The sequence below is a fragment of the Brachypodium distachyon genome, chromosome 1 (assembly GCF_000005505.3).
Source record: "Brachypodium distachyon strain Bd21 chromosome 1, Brachypodium_distachyon_v3.0, whole genome shotgun sequence".
Lineage (NCBI taxonomy): Eukaryota > Viridiplantae > Streptophyta > Magnoliopsida > Poales > Poaceae > Brachypodium > Brachypodium distachyon.
This window is the reverse complement of record NC_016131.3, coordinates 8,168,476-8,184,917: the sequence shown is the minus strand read 5'-3', so window position 1 is coordinate 8,184,917 and position 16,442 is coordinate 8,168,476. Positions and strand designations below refer to the sequence as shown.

The following is a 16,442-nucleotide window of genomic DNA, read 5'->3' as shown; positions in this document are numbered from 1 at the left end:
AAGTATCAACACACAACCAAAATACACCATTGCAGCAAGACACATGAGGCTACACAATCATCTTCATACGATCCGCTTGAGCAGCATTCTAAAGTTCATAACTGATCAAGACCAGAACAAAGCTCAGTTTTAGATGGCCTTGTATACAAAATTCTCATTGGAGCTAAAGAATTCCGGTCCGTCCTTATTTAATATGAGATTGGAGGAATTGCACATAACAATAATAGACATTTTAAACATAATAGGCTAAGAGTTTTACGGATCAAGGAAGCGGGGGCGAATTACGGGCCGGTCTGGTCTTAGTCCAGTGTTCATCTCTTCACGCCGGCGAGAACCGTAGCCCGATCGCTGGTCGCTGCAATTCAGCGCTCATCGGCATTTAGCTTCAAGTGGCGCCGGGGAGCCGGTGTGCGCCATGCTTGGGATGTGTACTTACAGCGTTCAAAACTTACGATCACGGCGCAGCCATGCGCCAGGCCGAAGTGGCGATGAGCGGGCGAGTGTGCCACCCAAGTGTCAGGCAGCCGTCTTTCTCCTCCACCTTGTACCCGTCACCGCCGGCGAAGAGGGCCAGAAGCGTGCTCGCCTGCTTGTAGGCATTGGAGCCCAGATGCACTGTCTCGAACCCGGCCTGGCCAAGGCGACCGCGCCACTGCCCCAGCGTCTCATGGCGCTCCGTGCGCTCCGGGCCCTCGCACGCCACGACGTTGCAGATCTGCCGGCCGAGGTACACCTCAGACATGACCTGGTCCGTGGCACCAGCAGCGGCCCCCGGTGAGATTTCGGATTGGCCGGAACCAGCTCCCTCGAGAGAATCGAACATGGTAGAGTAGTAGTGCAGAGACTCGGTGAATCGGTCCAGGAATGAGCCAGAGTTGTGGTTAGCCTCCTGCTCCACCACGGTCACGATCCTCGGCCGCACGGCGCGCACGGTGCCCAGGACCTTCTCGAGCGCGCCAGGCTGCGAGAGCAGCCGGTGCATCTCGAAGACTGAGTTGACGGCGATTACCTCGGGTTCTTCGTTCGGGTCCTCCTCTCCCTCCGGCTGCAGCATGAACGGCTCCAGGTCGGCGAGCGTGGCGGCGACGAGGCCGCGGTACTGGAAGTCGACGCGGATCGTGTGAGCGAACTGGGCAAGCTTCCAACCCACCTGCTGCAAGGCGTCGGTCTCGTCCGGCTGAGGGGGTCCAACGCCGGTGAGGCGGAACGACGGAGGGCCGCCAGGACGGAGGGCGAGGGCCTGGAGAAGGGCGGGCCACTGCATCCCCTGCTTGATGCCGAAGTCGACGACGTGGACGCGGCGGCAGCCGGCGAACGCCTCGAGGATGGCTTGGTTGGCGGTGAAGTGGGCGAACTTGAGGTAGGGGCATGACTCGTAGAAGTGCGCGTGGAGGAGGTCAGCGAAGGCGGCGTCGAGGAGGGAGCTGTCTGGCTGCGGGCGGAAGCGGAAGACGCGGCGGGCGAGGGCCTCGCCGAAGTAGGCGGCGACCTTGCGCATGGCGCCGCCCTGGGACGCGGCAAGCAAGGGTATCTGCTTCACCAGCGCCTCGGCGGCCGACAGGTTCTCCTGCTGCACGGCCTCCGCGCACGCCAGCAGCGCGTGGACCAGCCGGATCCCGGCCTCCTGCGTGTCGACCACCACGACGGGCAGCGCGGGCGCGTTGGCCGCCGCGGACGCTGGCGCCGCCGGCGGAGCAGCCTCCACCACGGAGCTCATGGTGCCCCCGCCGCCAAGGGAGGACGATGATGATGAAGACGACGACGTGCTGCCGCCGCCAGTGCGCATCCGCTTGGGCTCGCGCGCCGGGTCCGCGGACGGTTCGGCCGGCGTGACAACCGGAGAGGGGATCGGCCTCAGAGCGTAGGTGCTGCTCGAAGAGTCGACCGAGGGCGGGAGGCCGTCGAAGTACCCGCCGCCGCTGCCGCCACCGCCCGTGACGGTGGACGAGTTGGAAGAGAGCCTCGGAGCCTGCGGGGCCGGCGGGAGCGGCGGCGGCGGGGCGTTGAGCTCGGACAGCATGCTCTCGACCCAGGAGGAGAGGTCAGAGGGGTTGGAGTGCACGGTGTCCGTCGCAAGGTGCGCGACGAAGCTGTCGTCCGGGGCCGCGCCGGCCCCCACACCGCCCATCCCCATGGCCATCTCGAGCTGCTCCAGCTTCTGCGCCACATCCGCCATGTCGGACGCCCTCACCTTGTATCCGAGCGCGGCCAGCAGCTCGTCCATGTCCTCCTCCTCCGCCGGCGCTGCCACCATCATCTTGTCCTTGGAGGAGCCCATATCTCCGCCGCCGCGGCTCCCGCCGCCGTCTTGGTACTCGCGCTTCATGATCTCGCCGCGAGCTATCAACCTAGCTTGCTAGCTAATAATTGCGCGCAACTTTTGCTCTCCTCGGTTTCGGTTTTGGGATAGGTTGGGATTTGGATCCAGGGTTGCGAAGTGGGGATGGGAAAGAGGAGAAGCAGAAGAGGGGAGGGAGATTGAGGTGGGAAGAGCAAAGCAGCGGCAGAAGCAGTGGTACAAGTACTAGTAGGGGAAGGAAGGAATTGCGAGACGGCATCAGGTGATCAGAGAGGAAGGCATCTCTCTATAGTCTCTCACTGCTGCCCCGGGCCCGCCTCGCCTCTCAGTCCTCCCAACACACGCACAGCGTTGGATCGATGGACGGATTCGTCGCGGCCATCTTTATCAGCAGACAAACTTCACCATCCAGTTAGAAATCTTGTGCCCACCACCCCAAAAATCGCCACAATTAAAAAAATGGGGATGGGGCTCGACATCTACGCCTCACTTCTCCGTCTTGGTACACAACACAATGGCAAAGGAGAATTCTTCTTCAGTCCGTGCCAAACGACTGTGTGGCCAAAGCCTGCGGCTTGCAAAAGCAAGATTTCTTGGGGGTGTTTCATTGCTCGTTAGAAGCAGCGCGTAAATAGAACTGTCCTTTTACAGGCGCGTAACACAATTGTTAACAAAAAAGAAATGTTGGGACGACTATCTGGCGCCAGGCGCATGATAAATAGTACAGCGCTCACCTTCCGTTTGTGTTGCGATATTGTTGTTGATTGGGGGAATAAAACGATCTTTTCCTCCCTAGAGACTGCCCACGAAATAAGTGCTGAAATGTTCGCTCCGGCAAGAGTCCAGCGACGGAGGCAATGATCAACATTGATTTTCGCAAGAACGTTGATTGGGAAGCTGCGGTGAATGCATCGTAATAAGTCACTAGGGCCGAGATGGCAACTGTATCATGTCAACTCTAGTTTTCCGCCAAACTGAAAAAAAAGGCACGCTCATAGTGGTACTGAGGCTGAGACAAGGTGAAGCGTCGCTGTGGACGATGGAGAAACATTAAGGCGAAAATGGCTCCGCTTCTCACCTTTTTCGCGGAGTTCATCGTCCACTCGCTTGCAACTGATCTCGTGTGCGCTTAGTAACACCTGTACACGTCCATTTCATAAACAGTGTAGCTCCTACACATATGCATATACATGTTCGAACTTTATTTGGAAGTGCAGTTTTATGGTTGCTTGATCAAAGCACGTGTGATTCCATAAAATTTACTCTACTTCCACGTTAAGCACGAGCACGTAACTAGAGTAACAATTAATAGAAAGCAACATTAGCAATATTGCACATGGATCGTGCGTTCACGGCTCACGGTAAAGAAAAGCCCAGTTCACTGACAACCTGACTCAAGCATACCAACATGACTCGAGTGCTAGCTATCCCAAACCCAGAATCATGCACCGCCTTGGAGATGGAATTACCCGTTTTAGTTAAAACTATGCCGGTCGTTTGCCAATATTTTTTTTAACAAATTTCATCCTTTTTATGCGATAAATACTTGGCCTGATTCCAACACTGTTTTTATTTTCTTGGGCCCTAGGCAGGGACCAACGAGATTGGCATTGAGGTTGTTCGGTACTTGCTCCGATTGGCATGGCGAGTAAGACTGTACAATTTGCTACTCCCTCTTATCCATTCGGAGGGAGTATTTTAGTCCCTCTTACCAACTGTATTGGTATTGAGATTGTTCAATATTTTAGTCCTTCTTTTTTCTTGCAAGCCACGTGTGAAATCATTTTTCCATGAAGTTTTGTGGCACCATAGTTCATATCGTGCTATTGGTTTTTTCTGCATGACTTTATACTTGTGATTTATAAAAATAAAAAAAGGGGGTTGCCCTTGATCGATTGCCAAATATCCTCTCCTTCATTTGACAAACATTCATGTTTGTAAGCCCAGTTGATTGCCAAATGTTCTCTCATTCATTTGACAAACATTCATGTTTGTAAGCCCAGTTGATTGCCAAATATCCTCTCCTTCATCTGACAAACTTTTTGTATAGGCCAAAATGCATTTCCGGTTGATATATTGAACTTGCTGACCACTTTTGTTGTTAGTTGTGTAACTTATGTTGTAACTTGCGCGGCGAGGAAGGCGTTGAGGCGATCGTTGCCCCCGGCCTCCATCCTGGGGAGCTGCGCCTCGGTCCACGAGTCCATGCTGACGGAGCGGACGAAGCTGATGTGCGTGGGGTCGTCCGTGGTGGCCGGCGGCGGCGGCAACCTACGCGGGGTCGTCTGTGGGGGCCGGCGGCGGCGTCTGTGGTGGAGATCGTCGACGTCGTTGTTCGCAGGGAGGAAGGGCCACCCGTGCCGCCACCGCCAGCGCTGTGTACCGGTGGTATCCTCCATGCCCTAGATAGGGGCAGAACGATGCTCGCGACGGGGAAAAGGAAGGCTGAAAGGGGAGAGGAGGGAAGGGAGGCGCACGGCCGCGGACGGAGGAGGGAAGCCCACTAAGTTTTCGCTCGTGCGAGGGACGTGGACGACGTACCATGGACTAACGTAACTGAGAATTAAGTAATAGTAAAGATACAGAAATGCATACATGTTGCTCATGACAGCAATTACTACATGGATAACTTAAATCGCATATTGCTCACGTATTGAATGGTCACAAATTTAGGTATTATGTGCGTAATTTCATGGAGTACAATAACTTTTCTCACAGAGATTCCACATTCCTGTAAGTGGGCACCTCCTCAAGAAAGAAAGACAGTGGACCAAAGGAGCAAAACGAAGAGGCGAGAGTTTAAGATGCCTCACGGTGCTCCCCCACTGCAGGTCCTCCACGGCCTCTGCCCCACGATCGAGGAGCAGCTCGGCGACCTCTCTGCGTGGTCCTTGCAGGCGGAAATATGCATCGCCATGCGCCATAGGAGTCGCGGAAGTGGGGTCGGCGCCAACGTCGAGGAGCTGGCGTATCCCCTCCGCGTTGCCCTTCTTCGTGGCGGCAGCAGCAGCACAACTCACAGCACCAGAGCTCCTTCTCCTTGGCGTTCGTTGTAGGGTTTCTCCATGGCGGCATTGCAGCGAGGGCCGCGGGCGAGCGGAGCGACTGCAGCTGGAGCACTTAGCGGCGCCGGCGCTGCATCTGGTGAGGGTGGCAGCGGTCAGCGGCGAGGGCGTCGCGGGCGACGACCAGCGGGTCGGCTTCCTCGCCGATGCCAGCGTCCGGGGCCACGATGCCTTCTTTGTCGCCGCCCCCACGGCCTCCGAGGTCCTCTCCCCGATCCGATCCCTCAAGTCCCGCCTTGCCGTCGGCGACATCCTCTACCGTCAGCGCCGGCGGGGCAACACGGCTGCCAGGCCGCCCGAGGCCTAGGAACACGACCTATCCGCCGAGGAGGCGGAGCAACCGCGCAGGGCCGTGCGAAGGCAGCGCAAGGAGTTGTGCATCCGCATGGCAACGGCGGCGGCGGATTTGGTCTCCGTGGGCATGAGGTTTCTTTAGGTAGGGAGAGGGATCCAGGATCGGGCTTGGGGAATTGTTTGGCAGGAGATCGATCGGGTTTTTCAGCGTTGGCGGTGGCATCAGCGTAATATCGGTGAAAACAACGGACGGACGGACGAACGTACGTACGTACCGAACTAAGTAGTAGTAAAGAAATCATTTAAAAAAGGTATAAATCCTTGGTGAAGTGTGATGAGATCCCCCACGGCAAGCACTCACACATTAGGCTTATCACCGTGCCAATCAATATCCACAAGTACAAGCTAGGGTCACACGGATTGGATTACCGGCCTATGCCCAAGTCATGGCATAGTAAGGTGAATGTTCTCCTTTGCATGTTTTCATCTACTCGTGCCAGGAATGACATGCTATTTTACCTTTCATATGCGTTCTTGGCATGAAATCCAATGAATGAGGCCGCTCATGGAAGATCGGTGCGGAACAAGCACCACAATTTTAGATCGATTTGGAATGTTGGATCGAGACGAAGATGGTCGAATCCACCGACCAACAAATTCACCTGAAGCATCCGCTCAACGCAGAACCAGTGGTACATGGTAGAATCGATTTAAAGCGAGGTGTTTCGACCATCTTCGTCTCAACATGGTAGATCGATTGGAATGTGCAAGGGCCACAAGGATGTCAACCGGAACCACCAAACCGACCCCGCAGATTCGCAAGTCATTGGAGCATTTTAATTCCAACTTCTAGTGTGACGTCACTCGGAACTTTGTACCAAGCACCAAACCATCAAGATGGAGGCTAAGTGCTAGTCGTTACCTCCGAGCAACCTCGTGTCGTCACCACCGGACAAATCCACAAGCTATATTTTGTTGCACTTTTGCACCTCCGACCCATCGATCGTCGCTCTGAACTTCCGATCGAGTAAATAGACCTCGCGGGCGCCAGTCAGAATTGACTTGGAAACCATTCAAGAAAGTATAGACTATAGTTGTCAAATAATCTTGAGTGCATTCCCAACCTAAAATATCGTACCATCATCACACACAATTACCACGCCTGTTGTTGCGTGCAGCAGCCATGTTGGCTTCACCGAAGCTTAAATACGATGTCCATGGTTCAACCTATCCGATAGCGCCTTAGATCCGAAGAGAGGTCGTCGTTCCGTGCCGTTGTTTTCACTCGTCAATCGTCTTGGCGTAGGGTACCCGATCGACGCACATCTGAGTTCACCCAGCAGCAACTTTCTCAATCGTGAGTTCATGACTCGGGATTTCCGACTTAACTAAGGCCGCCAGGTGTACTGACCGCGGTGCACGTAGCGTATGCTCCGTGCTCCCACACACACCAGGCAGGCACGGGGCCCGGCCTCCCTCCTCCTGACATCTTGGGCCCACTGCCCATGCGCAGCACTAGGGATCGCAACAGCGAAGCCGCGCAGGCCAGACCAGACCACGCCCACGTTCCGGCCGGCTGCCCGGCCGTGTCGCCGTCACGGGCCGTTTGGGCCCCGAGACGGCCCGCGCGGCCGAGGACCGTGGTGGAAGGAATTGAAGGAACGTATATACTCCTTGAGTGTCCCCGAACGTGGGTGACGGCACCCGTCGCAACGGCCTACGGAGCTCGGATGGCGTACCGCGGCCGCGGGGTGCATTCCTGCCCCGGCGGCCGGCTCGATCCATCCATCCATCCATCGGCGCACGGAATGGCTCCACGTACCGGCCGGGCGCTTCACACGGCACGGCGAAAGGAGGAGACGGTTACACTTGCATGCATGCCCGATACGTGTCCCGCCCTCCCCAGCTGCATGTTTAGGGCAATGCATGGAGGCAGTGGACCAGGCTCCAGACTGTGCTAGTGTGGTGGCATGCACCGGCGGCATTATTGATTTTCTCTGCTGCTATAGCTTAGCTAGCTCGTCGACGCCGCGCATCGATCCGCTATAATTAAGCTCGATCGATACATTAGGATCGCTGCTAGGTACTTTAGGGTGGTGCTCGTACACTCGCTCGCGTCAAAATCGTCCCAACATAGATTGCTAAATTTGCTCCCATGGCATTTTAGAATCTAAAAACCCAGCAGCGTTCACGTACCCGCTGCCTCGATCGGCTCTTGCTTAGCTTAATCCGGATTGGCAAGCTAGCTACCAGTATGTATATAGGCCATGGCCAACTCTAGCGAGCGAGTAGCGTATACGTGACCACTGAACCATTCATGCATATCGTCCATCCATCCATGACCGGCTAGCTAGCTAGGAATTGGAACTTGGAAGCCTGGGTCCGCTACATCATATCCTCACATTTGCTCGCTCTGTTCCAGCGACTATTTCCATCACTAGCTATATAGGTTTTCGCCCACGCTACACATGGCCCAGCAAATGCTCGCTTTCCTACCACAATCAACGTCACGTACGTCCTTTGCTACTACTACTCCCCAACACTAGCTGGGCAGCGGAATATATTCCTGCTGTTATCATTTCAAACACGCACCACAAATTTTAGCTCGCAATCGCATCGATCGAGATATCTGGGAAAACTGTTACTACCAGCTAGTCTCTCTTGGAGAATACAGTAAAGAAAACTATTGCAGCGATCCACACCCACTGTGTGATATCTATATGTATTTATTACTTCCTACTATGTAACATATATCTATTGTGTGGTGTGTGCCGTTTAAAACAACATTATTATGGTTCCAGTCGCTATAATACTTCAGTAGAACCAACTATCAGTAAAAGATAACGAGAACAGTAGCAGTACTGAAGTTAGGCTCATCAACATGCAATTCTTATCCGCAAAAATATATATATGCAATTCTCATGTTCATTACTTTATTAATCAGCACTTTATAGGTAAGCTGTCAGTTCCGATTTATGCAATGCTGAGCTTGAAAACAATATAAATTTCGGTATATAGCTACGTAGTGTTGACAACCGCTCCTTAAAAATAATGTCGATGGCCCTCCCTTAATAACATAAGAACAGTAATATGACTGTGTTCACATTAAAAAGGGACAGTAACGTGACTATACTGCTTTCCTATCAAGAACTGAAAATAATAATAATCTTGTAGGATATTTATTAGAGCATCTCAACTTTATTTGTCCCTATCTCGCTAATATCACTATTATGGTCAGTTTTGCGACTTATTTCGTCCAATATTAGCAAATTTTTCTTTTCCTTTTTCTTCCCTCTTTAATTTTTGTGAAAACATTATATTGCTACGTCTAAAAATCCTGGGGTACCATTGTAATTGTATTGTACATTTGCTCTAAGACCAGAGAATCTATGTCAGCCACATGGCCACCAAAAGAAATCCAAACTAATAACACTCGTATTTTATAGTTCAACCCAAAAGGACGAAAATTCAAACCCCTGCTACCCCAAAAAACCAAAGATACAATTGGCACACTTGCTCCTAAATTGTATTGCTTGTACCGGTGATGAAGAGTATTTAAAAAGTATTTTCCATGATGAAACTAGCAAAGCAACAATTTGAGAAATAACACCAGTGATGAAGTGGAGTAACTTTAACTTTATGGGGCGATTCCCCCCCTCAAAAGTAAGTTACCATGATATAGTCAATATTTTCAAACCTTGAAAACTCGGGGTGAGAGGAGGAGGGGGGTGGGAGAGAGAGAGAGAGGGGGGTACTGTCTTAACATATTTGAACTACATGCATGATATATAATTTTACATTCACGTGAGGCCTTCGATCTGTTTGTGTTGTGCTTTCGGCTAATTCAAACATTTGTATTTGATTTATTATGCTACCGAAACCTGGTTAAAAAATTTATATTATGATGCTACCGGGACCTTGTTAAAAAAATCAAAGCTAAGCGTTAGGTTTGTGAGTTTCGTACAAGACCAAACTGAGTTATCAGTGCGAAATATTACATCCGCCATCGATGAAATCCTTCTCTGCCAGCTCCTCCAAGTGTTTGGGTTTCCTTGATGCGGAGACGCGCATACAGAAGGCGTAAATGGTCCAGTGTTTTGGAGGATACCAAACCTCAAATGTCGAGAATCAAATTGGATGTGTTGGAAATGCAAACAGAGGGGGTGTTCCTTCGTGAATCACATCACAAACATCAGGCCGACAATAATTCAGGATAGCGAGTTTGGGGTTGTTTCAAGCCACTATCAAGCAAATTTATTTTCTTGCAAATCTGTGCTTTTTTATGGGTATCAATCTCCTGTACAACATCAATCCGATACAAATCTATAAAACAATCCATCTGTGATGGGAAGCTAACAGGGACACAGACAAGTATAGAACCATGTGCAATTCAAAACTCATAATGCTGATCTGATATATTGTATTACTGTTAGATGAAGTGCCATATTAACTCTCCAATCAAGATACGGGATCCACCAGCCATCATATAACAAATCCCACACGCTTGGCTAGCTGAATTACTATATAAAAGCTTAGGAAGACTGGCGCCCAGCTTCCAGCCTGTTCATCAAAAATAATTTGCAGATGTCGTTTCAATTTTTGAATAGTCAATCAGTCCAATGATTCACCAGAAAGAAGCATTTTGAATAAATACCTGTCAGTTGGCTTCTCCTCCACGATCGCCTCTGGTGCGCCGACCGTCTCCAGCGCAGGGGCTGGTCCAACGACTACTTTTGCGTCCTTTGTCGCCGCAACTTAGAAACCTCGCATCACTTGTTCGTCGAGTGTCCCGGTGCCCGGCAGATCTGGTGCGAGGTGGCTCTATGGCCCAACTGTTCCGGCACCACCACCGCTATTTGCCATGCTTCGGCTTCCATTTACTCCTTCCACGAGAGGATGATCTCGGCCACTCAGAGCAAGCACCGCCAAGGGATCAAATCCATGTTCATCCTCATCTGTTGGGCCATATGGCGTGAGCGCAACTCCAGGGTGTTCAACGACAAGGAAAATTCGTTTCGTCAGATTTGTTGTTTCATTAAGGATGAGGCCCGCGAGTGGGCTTTCGCGGGCGTCAAAGTCCTTAGGAAGTTATTTTGGGAACCACCTTGATTTTCTTAGTTTTTCCACGCCTCGGGTTTTCTTTCTTTTTTTCTTACTCATTTGCCTCAGAGCAGCCTTATAATTATTCTCTCTGCTAATACATCGAAATCCAGCGTTACATCGAAATCTAGCGTTTGCTGAACCTTTCAGACATAAATACCTGGCAGCCACCAGAAATGTACATGCGCGTTTTGCTGTGCTGTTTATTAGTAGAGTACTAGCACGATCGATTAATCAGCAATACATTCTTAACAGAACAGAACTGAATAATTCTCCAGTTGTAAGTACTGCAACGCACTGTGCTATCGAATGTGTGCTAGACGAGTAAACTAGCAGGTCGCCATTTGTATTAAGACTAAGCTAGTATTGGTCCTTAAATTGTACTCTAAGGCTATATAGTATGATTAGTTGAGTGCTTCCTCGGGAGCTTGGAGACCAAACTCTCATCTAGATAGTCATCTAAGCAGTGCGACCGCGGTAAGCCGGAAACCACTTGCATTGCAGCTATTAAGAAAAAAAAAACTCCCAAAGTATGTATCTTCCAAGAACAGCAAGCGAGATCGACATGACAGATTGACAGCTACTTATAGGTAAAAAGACCAGGGCAAGAATGCATTTACGGACGAGAGGAACCGAGGAGCCGGGCGGCGATGATGCAAATGAGGCTTACGTTTTGAAATAGACGTTTTAATGATTGAATGCCAGTGCGAGACGTGAGCTTGCTCGGATTAAACAAGCGAAGGGGGATTTGTTTATCCGGTTAATTAAACAGAGGGCGCGCACTTAGCAATCAAATGAGGCGAGGCTTGCATCAAGTTGACCGCCTCCAATCGATCTCAACAAACCATACCCCGCCGGCCGGCTTCCTGATGCTCAGTCCTTTGTTTATTGCAAATGGGTGTGCATACTCTTCCCTCCGTTTCTAAACACTTGTCGTGGTTTTAGTGCAAAACCACGATAAGTATTTAAGAAGAGAGTGAGGAGCTCGCTGCTGCTAGTATACGTACGTAACCTTCTTTGTTTCTGCAGCCTCGCAGCGAATTGTTGATGTCAACTGGCCGTATATTTATACAGTACAGTACTACACAGTAGCTTTAATATTCCACGACCAAAGTACGTACAGTACACATAGAAAGCTGATTACAAATGTTAATCTCCTCGCCGAAGGATTAATGAATCTCATCTTTTGTTAGAAAGCTGTACTGTATTTATTTGCCACTCTTTTCTTATACATACTCCAGCGTTTTGCCGAAAACAGTGAACAAACCACTTATACCAACAATAGATCGAAGCTTTGATGACGCACGAGACAGAAATGGAAAGCATTTTAGGTATGCCGTTATTCTAACGGTATCCAAGGGCCTGCTTGCCGACTTGCCGCGAGGGTGAAGTGGTTTAGCTTACGGCATGCCCTGCCATAATTGATCTCCTTGCTTGGTGGATATTCCAGCAAAGCATGCAAGGGATGATGCAAGAGCTTCAATTATGGTGACCGACCATGCGTGTATGTGCATGCACACCAACGTGGAAACGAGACTTCATTTGGAGTATTTAGGACCTCCCTTGTTTCGTGCTCTACTACTGATTGGGACCAATACCAATGCACGGCTGTCGATCTCTGCTGGCCTTAAATCACCCAGGATTTCCCAAGACAACAGCAGACCTTCTGATTAGCAGTTCCTCAACAAAAAAAAAAATTGTAGTAGTGCTGCTCAACTCTGAAGTTTTTTTTTTTCTCTTTTTCTTCTTTCTGCGCCAACGTTGAGCTCTTCGTGTAGATACTCTGAAGCCAGATTGCTAGCTAGGTGCACGTGAGAATTAGTAAAACAAGTTTCCATATCACAATAATTCAGAAACAGGAGCAGGGAAAACAGTTGTGGCAAAGTGAGCCTCTCCCCACGCCCGCGTCGCTCCAGGGGGCGGCTCGAGCGGAACCCTAGCCGCCGCCGCCCCGTTCTCCCCTGCTCCACCTTCCACCTCGCCGTCGCCGGAGGAGGTCGTCGGGCTAAGCCGTACGGCGGACGGCGGCGGCGGGGTCTCTTCCGCGACGGGGACGCATGCAGCGGCGCAAGGAGGTCCGGAGCGTGGAGGCGGGCGGTGCGAGGAGGTCACCGCGAGCCCGCGAGAACGTTCGGCGCGAGGAGGTGGGCGCTCCGCGGCGCTAGGTGGTCCGGCAGCACGGCAGGGTTCCCTTCCACGGCGGGGACGCGTGCAGCAGCGAGAGGAGGTCGCCGCGAGGAGTTCCGGCATGTGGAGGCGGGCGGGAGGCGGGAGGCGCCGGCCGACGGTGGGCGGCGCTGCATCTGGCGGCCCGTGGGCCTTGCTGGCGTCGGCGGCGGGCGGGGCTGTGCGCGGGTGGCGCGGCGAGCTGCAGCGTGGTGGCTGCGGCTGGGCCTGCTCTGGTGGCTTCGATTTGGCCGGATCTGGCCCCAGGCGTGGGCTTGGCTGCAGCCTAGAGGCGGCGGTGCATGATGGAGGGCGGCAGGCGCCTTCTCGGTGGGAGCAGGGGAGCAGGCCTCGGCGAAAGCCGTGCTCCGGCTTCGGCTTGAGCCAATGGTGACGCCCGTGGGCGTCATTCACTTCCTTTGAGGCATTGTTGTTGTGGCCTTACACTCTTCTCTCGTTGACCGAGCTCCGGGGGAAACCTCAGATCTAGTGGCTTGGATCGGGTGATGGCAGCGCAATGCTGCGCTGCTTCCCTCCTTGGTGGCATCGCTTTGGAGATGGCGTCGGCCAGGGACCAGTGGCAGCAGGCAGGGTGTTCGTTGGCGTCTTTCGTGGCATTGACGGCAGTGTTGAGCAGAGTCTGGGCTGTGGCAACGGTTTCGGTAGTCAGTTCTCCGACGTGTCCGTTGACTCTTCATGGTTGGTTTTGCTTCATCGTTGAGAAGTCGGAGTCGCCAGCTCAGAGGGGATCAGAGGAGTGATGTGTGATGACGATGACTTGGTGATGGGTGGTCCGGTCTGAGGAGTCTTGTTCGGCGCGAGCCTTGCATATTGCCTCTACGAAGCTTGCCGTCCGAATCGGTGCCGCACTGTTGCCAACGCGAGGTGCGACTGTTTGGCATGGGCCGGCACAAGCTTGCGTGCTTATTGAGTTTGGAACACCGTCGATGGTCGTTTCAGGTGAAATCGGAGTCGCCAGTTCAGGAGGAGTGTTTGTGTGATGACGACGACAATTGCTGCACCCTCGACATCGTTCTTCGTTCAGCAGCATGTGTGGGTTGCGTGTGGGTAACCAGGTTGGCCAGAGTTATTCGTGATGTTGTCATGTCTCATGATCATGACATTGTGGACGTTGTTTACGATTTTTGTCCGATTTTCTGTTAATTAACTGGGCAACTCTCTTTTGCTTAACCAATAGACTGAGTCCTACTTGAGACTCGGGTTCGAAAAGAAACAGGAGCAGAGAAAAAAGCGAGCGTCGCTGGCTCGGCTCGGCTCGGCGGGGCGATTTGGATTGGCAGAGCGAACTAGTCCACGCGATATCTGGCGATCGAGCCCGTCGTCACCGAAATCCTTACGCTTTCCACGATCCCGTGGAGGCCGCGCGTCAGTATAACCGTGCGCCTACGCAGCAGCTTTCGTGCAGCCGCTCACACACGAATTTCTTGTTCCGCGCGCGTCGCGTCGACCGGGGTCCTTTTCGGCCGGCACCCATCGCCGCAAAGCAAAGGAATAAACGGCAAGTTCTGGCCTCTGGCTGCCCGTCCAGAAAGAAAATTCGAAGAAGATCGAAGAAGAAAAATCTCGAAACGGAATTCTGGACCGGGTGGGCGCCCGCGAAACGGAATCGGGGGAATACTCGGTGTGTGTGACGCGGGACAGGCGAAGAACATGCGTCGTGGCCCGTGGGGGAGGCGAGCGAAAACGGGGGTCCGGTCCTGGCCGAACGACCAATTGAAAAAACGGCACGGCACGGCACGTCGCTCTCCCGCACCATACGCTTACGCAGGCAGAAGGAGATGGAGTTCCGTTCCGTTCCGTTCCGTTTGGTTTAGTTTAGTTTAACCGCAAGGCGGATGTGGATGCCTCGATGGCTACGGGTTTTGAATGCTGGTCGTTCGCCTGACCTGGACTGACAAGGAACCGGCGCTGGATTTCCCGTCCGCCTACGTGTCGGCCCGCCCACAAATAAAACGTCTAGTCCTTTGGTTTCTGCTCGTGGGTGATTTGCTGCTGCTGCGGCGGATCTGGATCTGGTAAAACGAGAGGCCGGCCGGGGGATTTCACGAGCCAGGAATCGTCGCCCGGGTCGTGCCATGGCGGCACAGAGGGGAAGAGAGCCCCACCGTGTTTGTTAATCATGATGACTGGTGAGAGTAAGGGCTGTCTGTCACATGCGCGTTCCTTGAAGTTGGAGTTCTGGCAATATTTCCTGCTCTCTCCAAACGACAACTTGCTGCTGCAAGGTTTTGCAACCACGCCTTTCCGAGAGATCAGGGAGTGGACCACCGGGTGGGTATTCAAATGTGTTACGTGTTATGTTTTTTGTTTACACGAACAACATGTTCTAAGGATTAAATTAGACGGGACCGTCTCTGCTCGTATTGCACACTGGTTTACTCCAGAAATCTGTCTCCGAGATCTAGAAATAAAATCTGTAGACTCCAGTTTTTCTTCTTTTTTTTTTGAGAATCTGTAGGTGCGAACGAAGCAATGCGCCGGCGTTTCCAGCAAAGAGGGACAGAGAGAAGGAAGCAGCCCATTTGGCCCGCTTTAGAGAACTTGTGATTAGGCCTTGCCAAAGAGGCAAATAGTCCGCCAGTGGCCCACTGTATCTATTTGCTCAGCACAACAAAAACTGCGGCAGCCTGGACACTTCCAGCCCGGTGTTGACTGGGTTCGATGCAACAAGTTCTAACTTTTCTTTCTTTTCTTTTTGCGAGAAGACATGCATGAAAACTGGCCCAACCAAAATCTGCGTTGCACCGTGCCTAATCTAATCGGTTCCAGTACCCGGCCTGGGGAAAATCCTTGGGCCAGTTTTTTTTTTAGTAAAATGCATTTGGTCACTGAACTTAGTTTCGATTTTCAATTTAGTCACTATATTTTGGAAATCAAAAGTTATGATCCGTGAACTTGATGAAATATCCCATATACGGTCACTGGTACCATATTTTGTATGTATGGGTCGTAGCTTGTGCCAGATCAGCTCGTATTTTTACATTTTGCCCCTTGAAAAATAATCCATGAGGACTGAAGCGCATTTTTGCACTTTTTTCAGGGGAAAAATGCATAATTCTGAGCTGAGCACGGACCCATACGTATAAATTATGATACCGGTGACCACATGTGAGATATTTCGTCAAGTGTATGTACCGTAACTTTCGATTTCCAAAATACAGTGACTAAATTGAGAATCAAAGCCAAGTTCAATGACCGTGAGTGCATTTTATTCAGTTTTTTTTTTCTAAAAAAAATAAAACTGCCCCAAAGAAAATCCAAGTTGGGCAAGCACCAAAATTTGGGCTCTGAAAATTTTCAAGTTTGCAAATAGAGTTTTCACCTGCTAACACACCCACATGAGTTCGTAGAACAAGTATAAATCATATATAAGATGAAATCATGAACATATTTCAAATCCTGAAAATGTTATGTTTTCCCACACCAATCACCATTACATTATTAGCCATCTTCTTTGAACAAGGGGTATCCAATTCTCTGTCCCTTGTATATGAAAA

At 51.5% G+C, this 16,442-nt stretch overlaps 1 protein-coding gene across 1 annotated transcript; it reads right to left on the bottom strand.

Annotated features, from left to right (window-relative positions):
- On the bottom strand, positions 1 to 2,625 carry LOC100844941 (DELLA protein SLN1). The gene has a single exon (XM_003560683.4). The coding sequence runs from the start codon at positions 2,324 to 2,326 to the stop codon at positions 455 to 457; it is 1,872 nt and encodes a 623-aa protein (XP_003560731.1). The 5' UTR covers positions 2,327 to 2,625; the 3' UTR covers positions 1 to 454.
- Between the last annotated feature and the right edge of the window lie 13,817 nt (positions 2,626 to 16,442).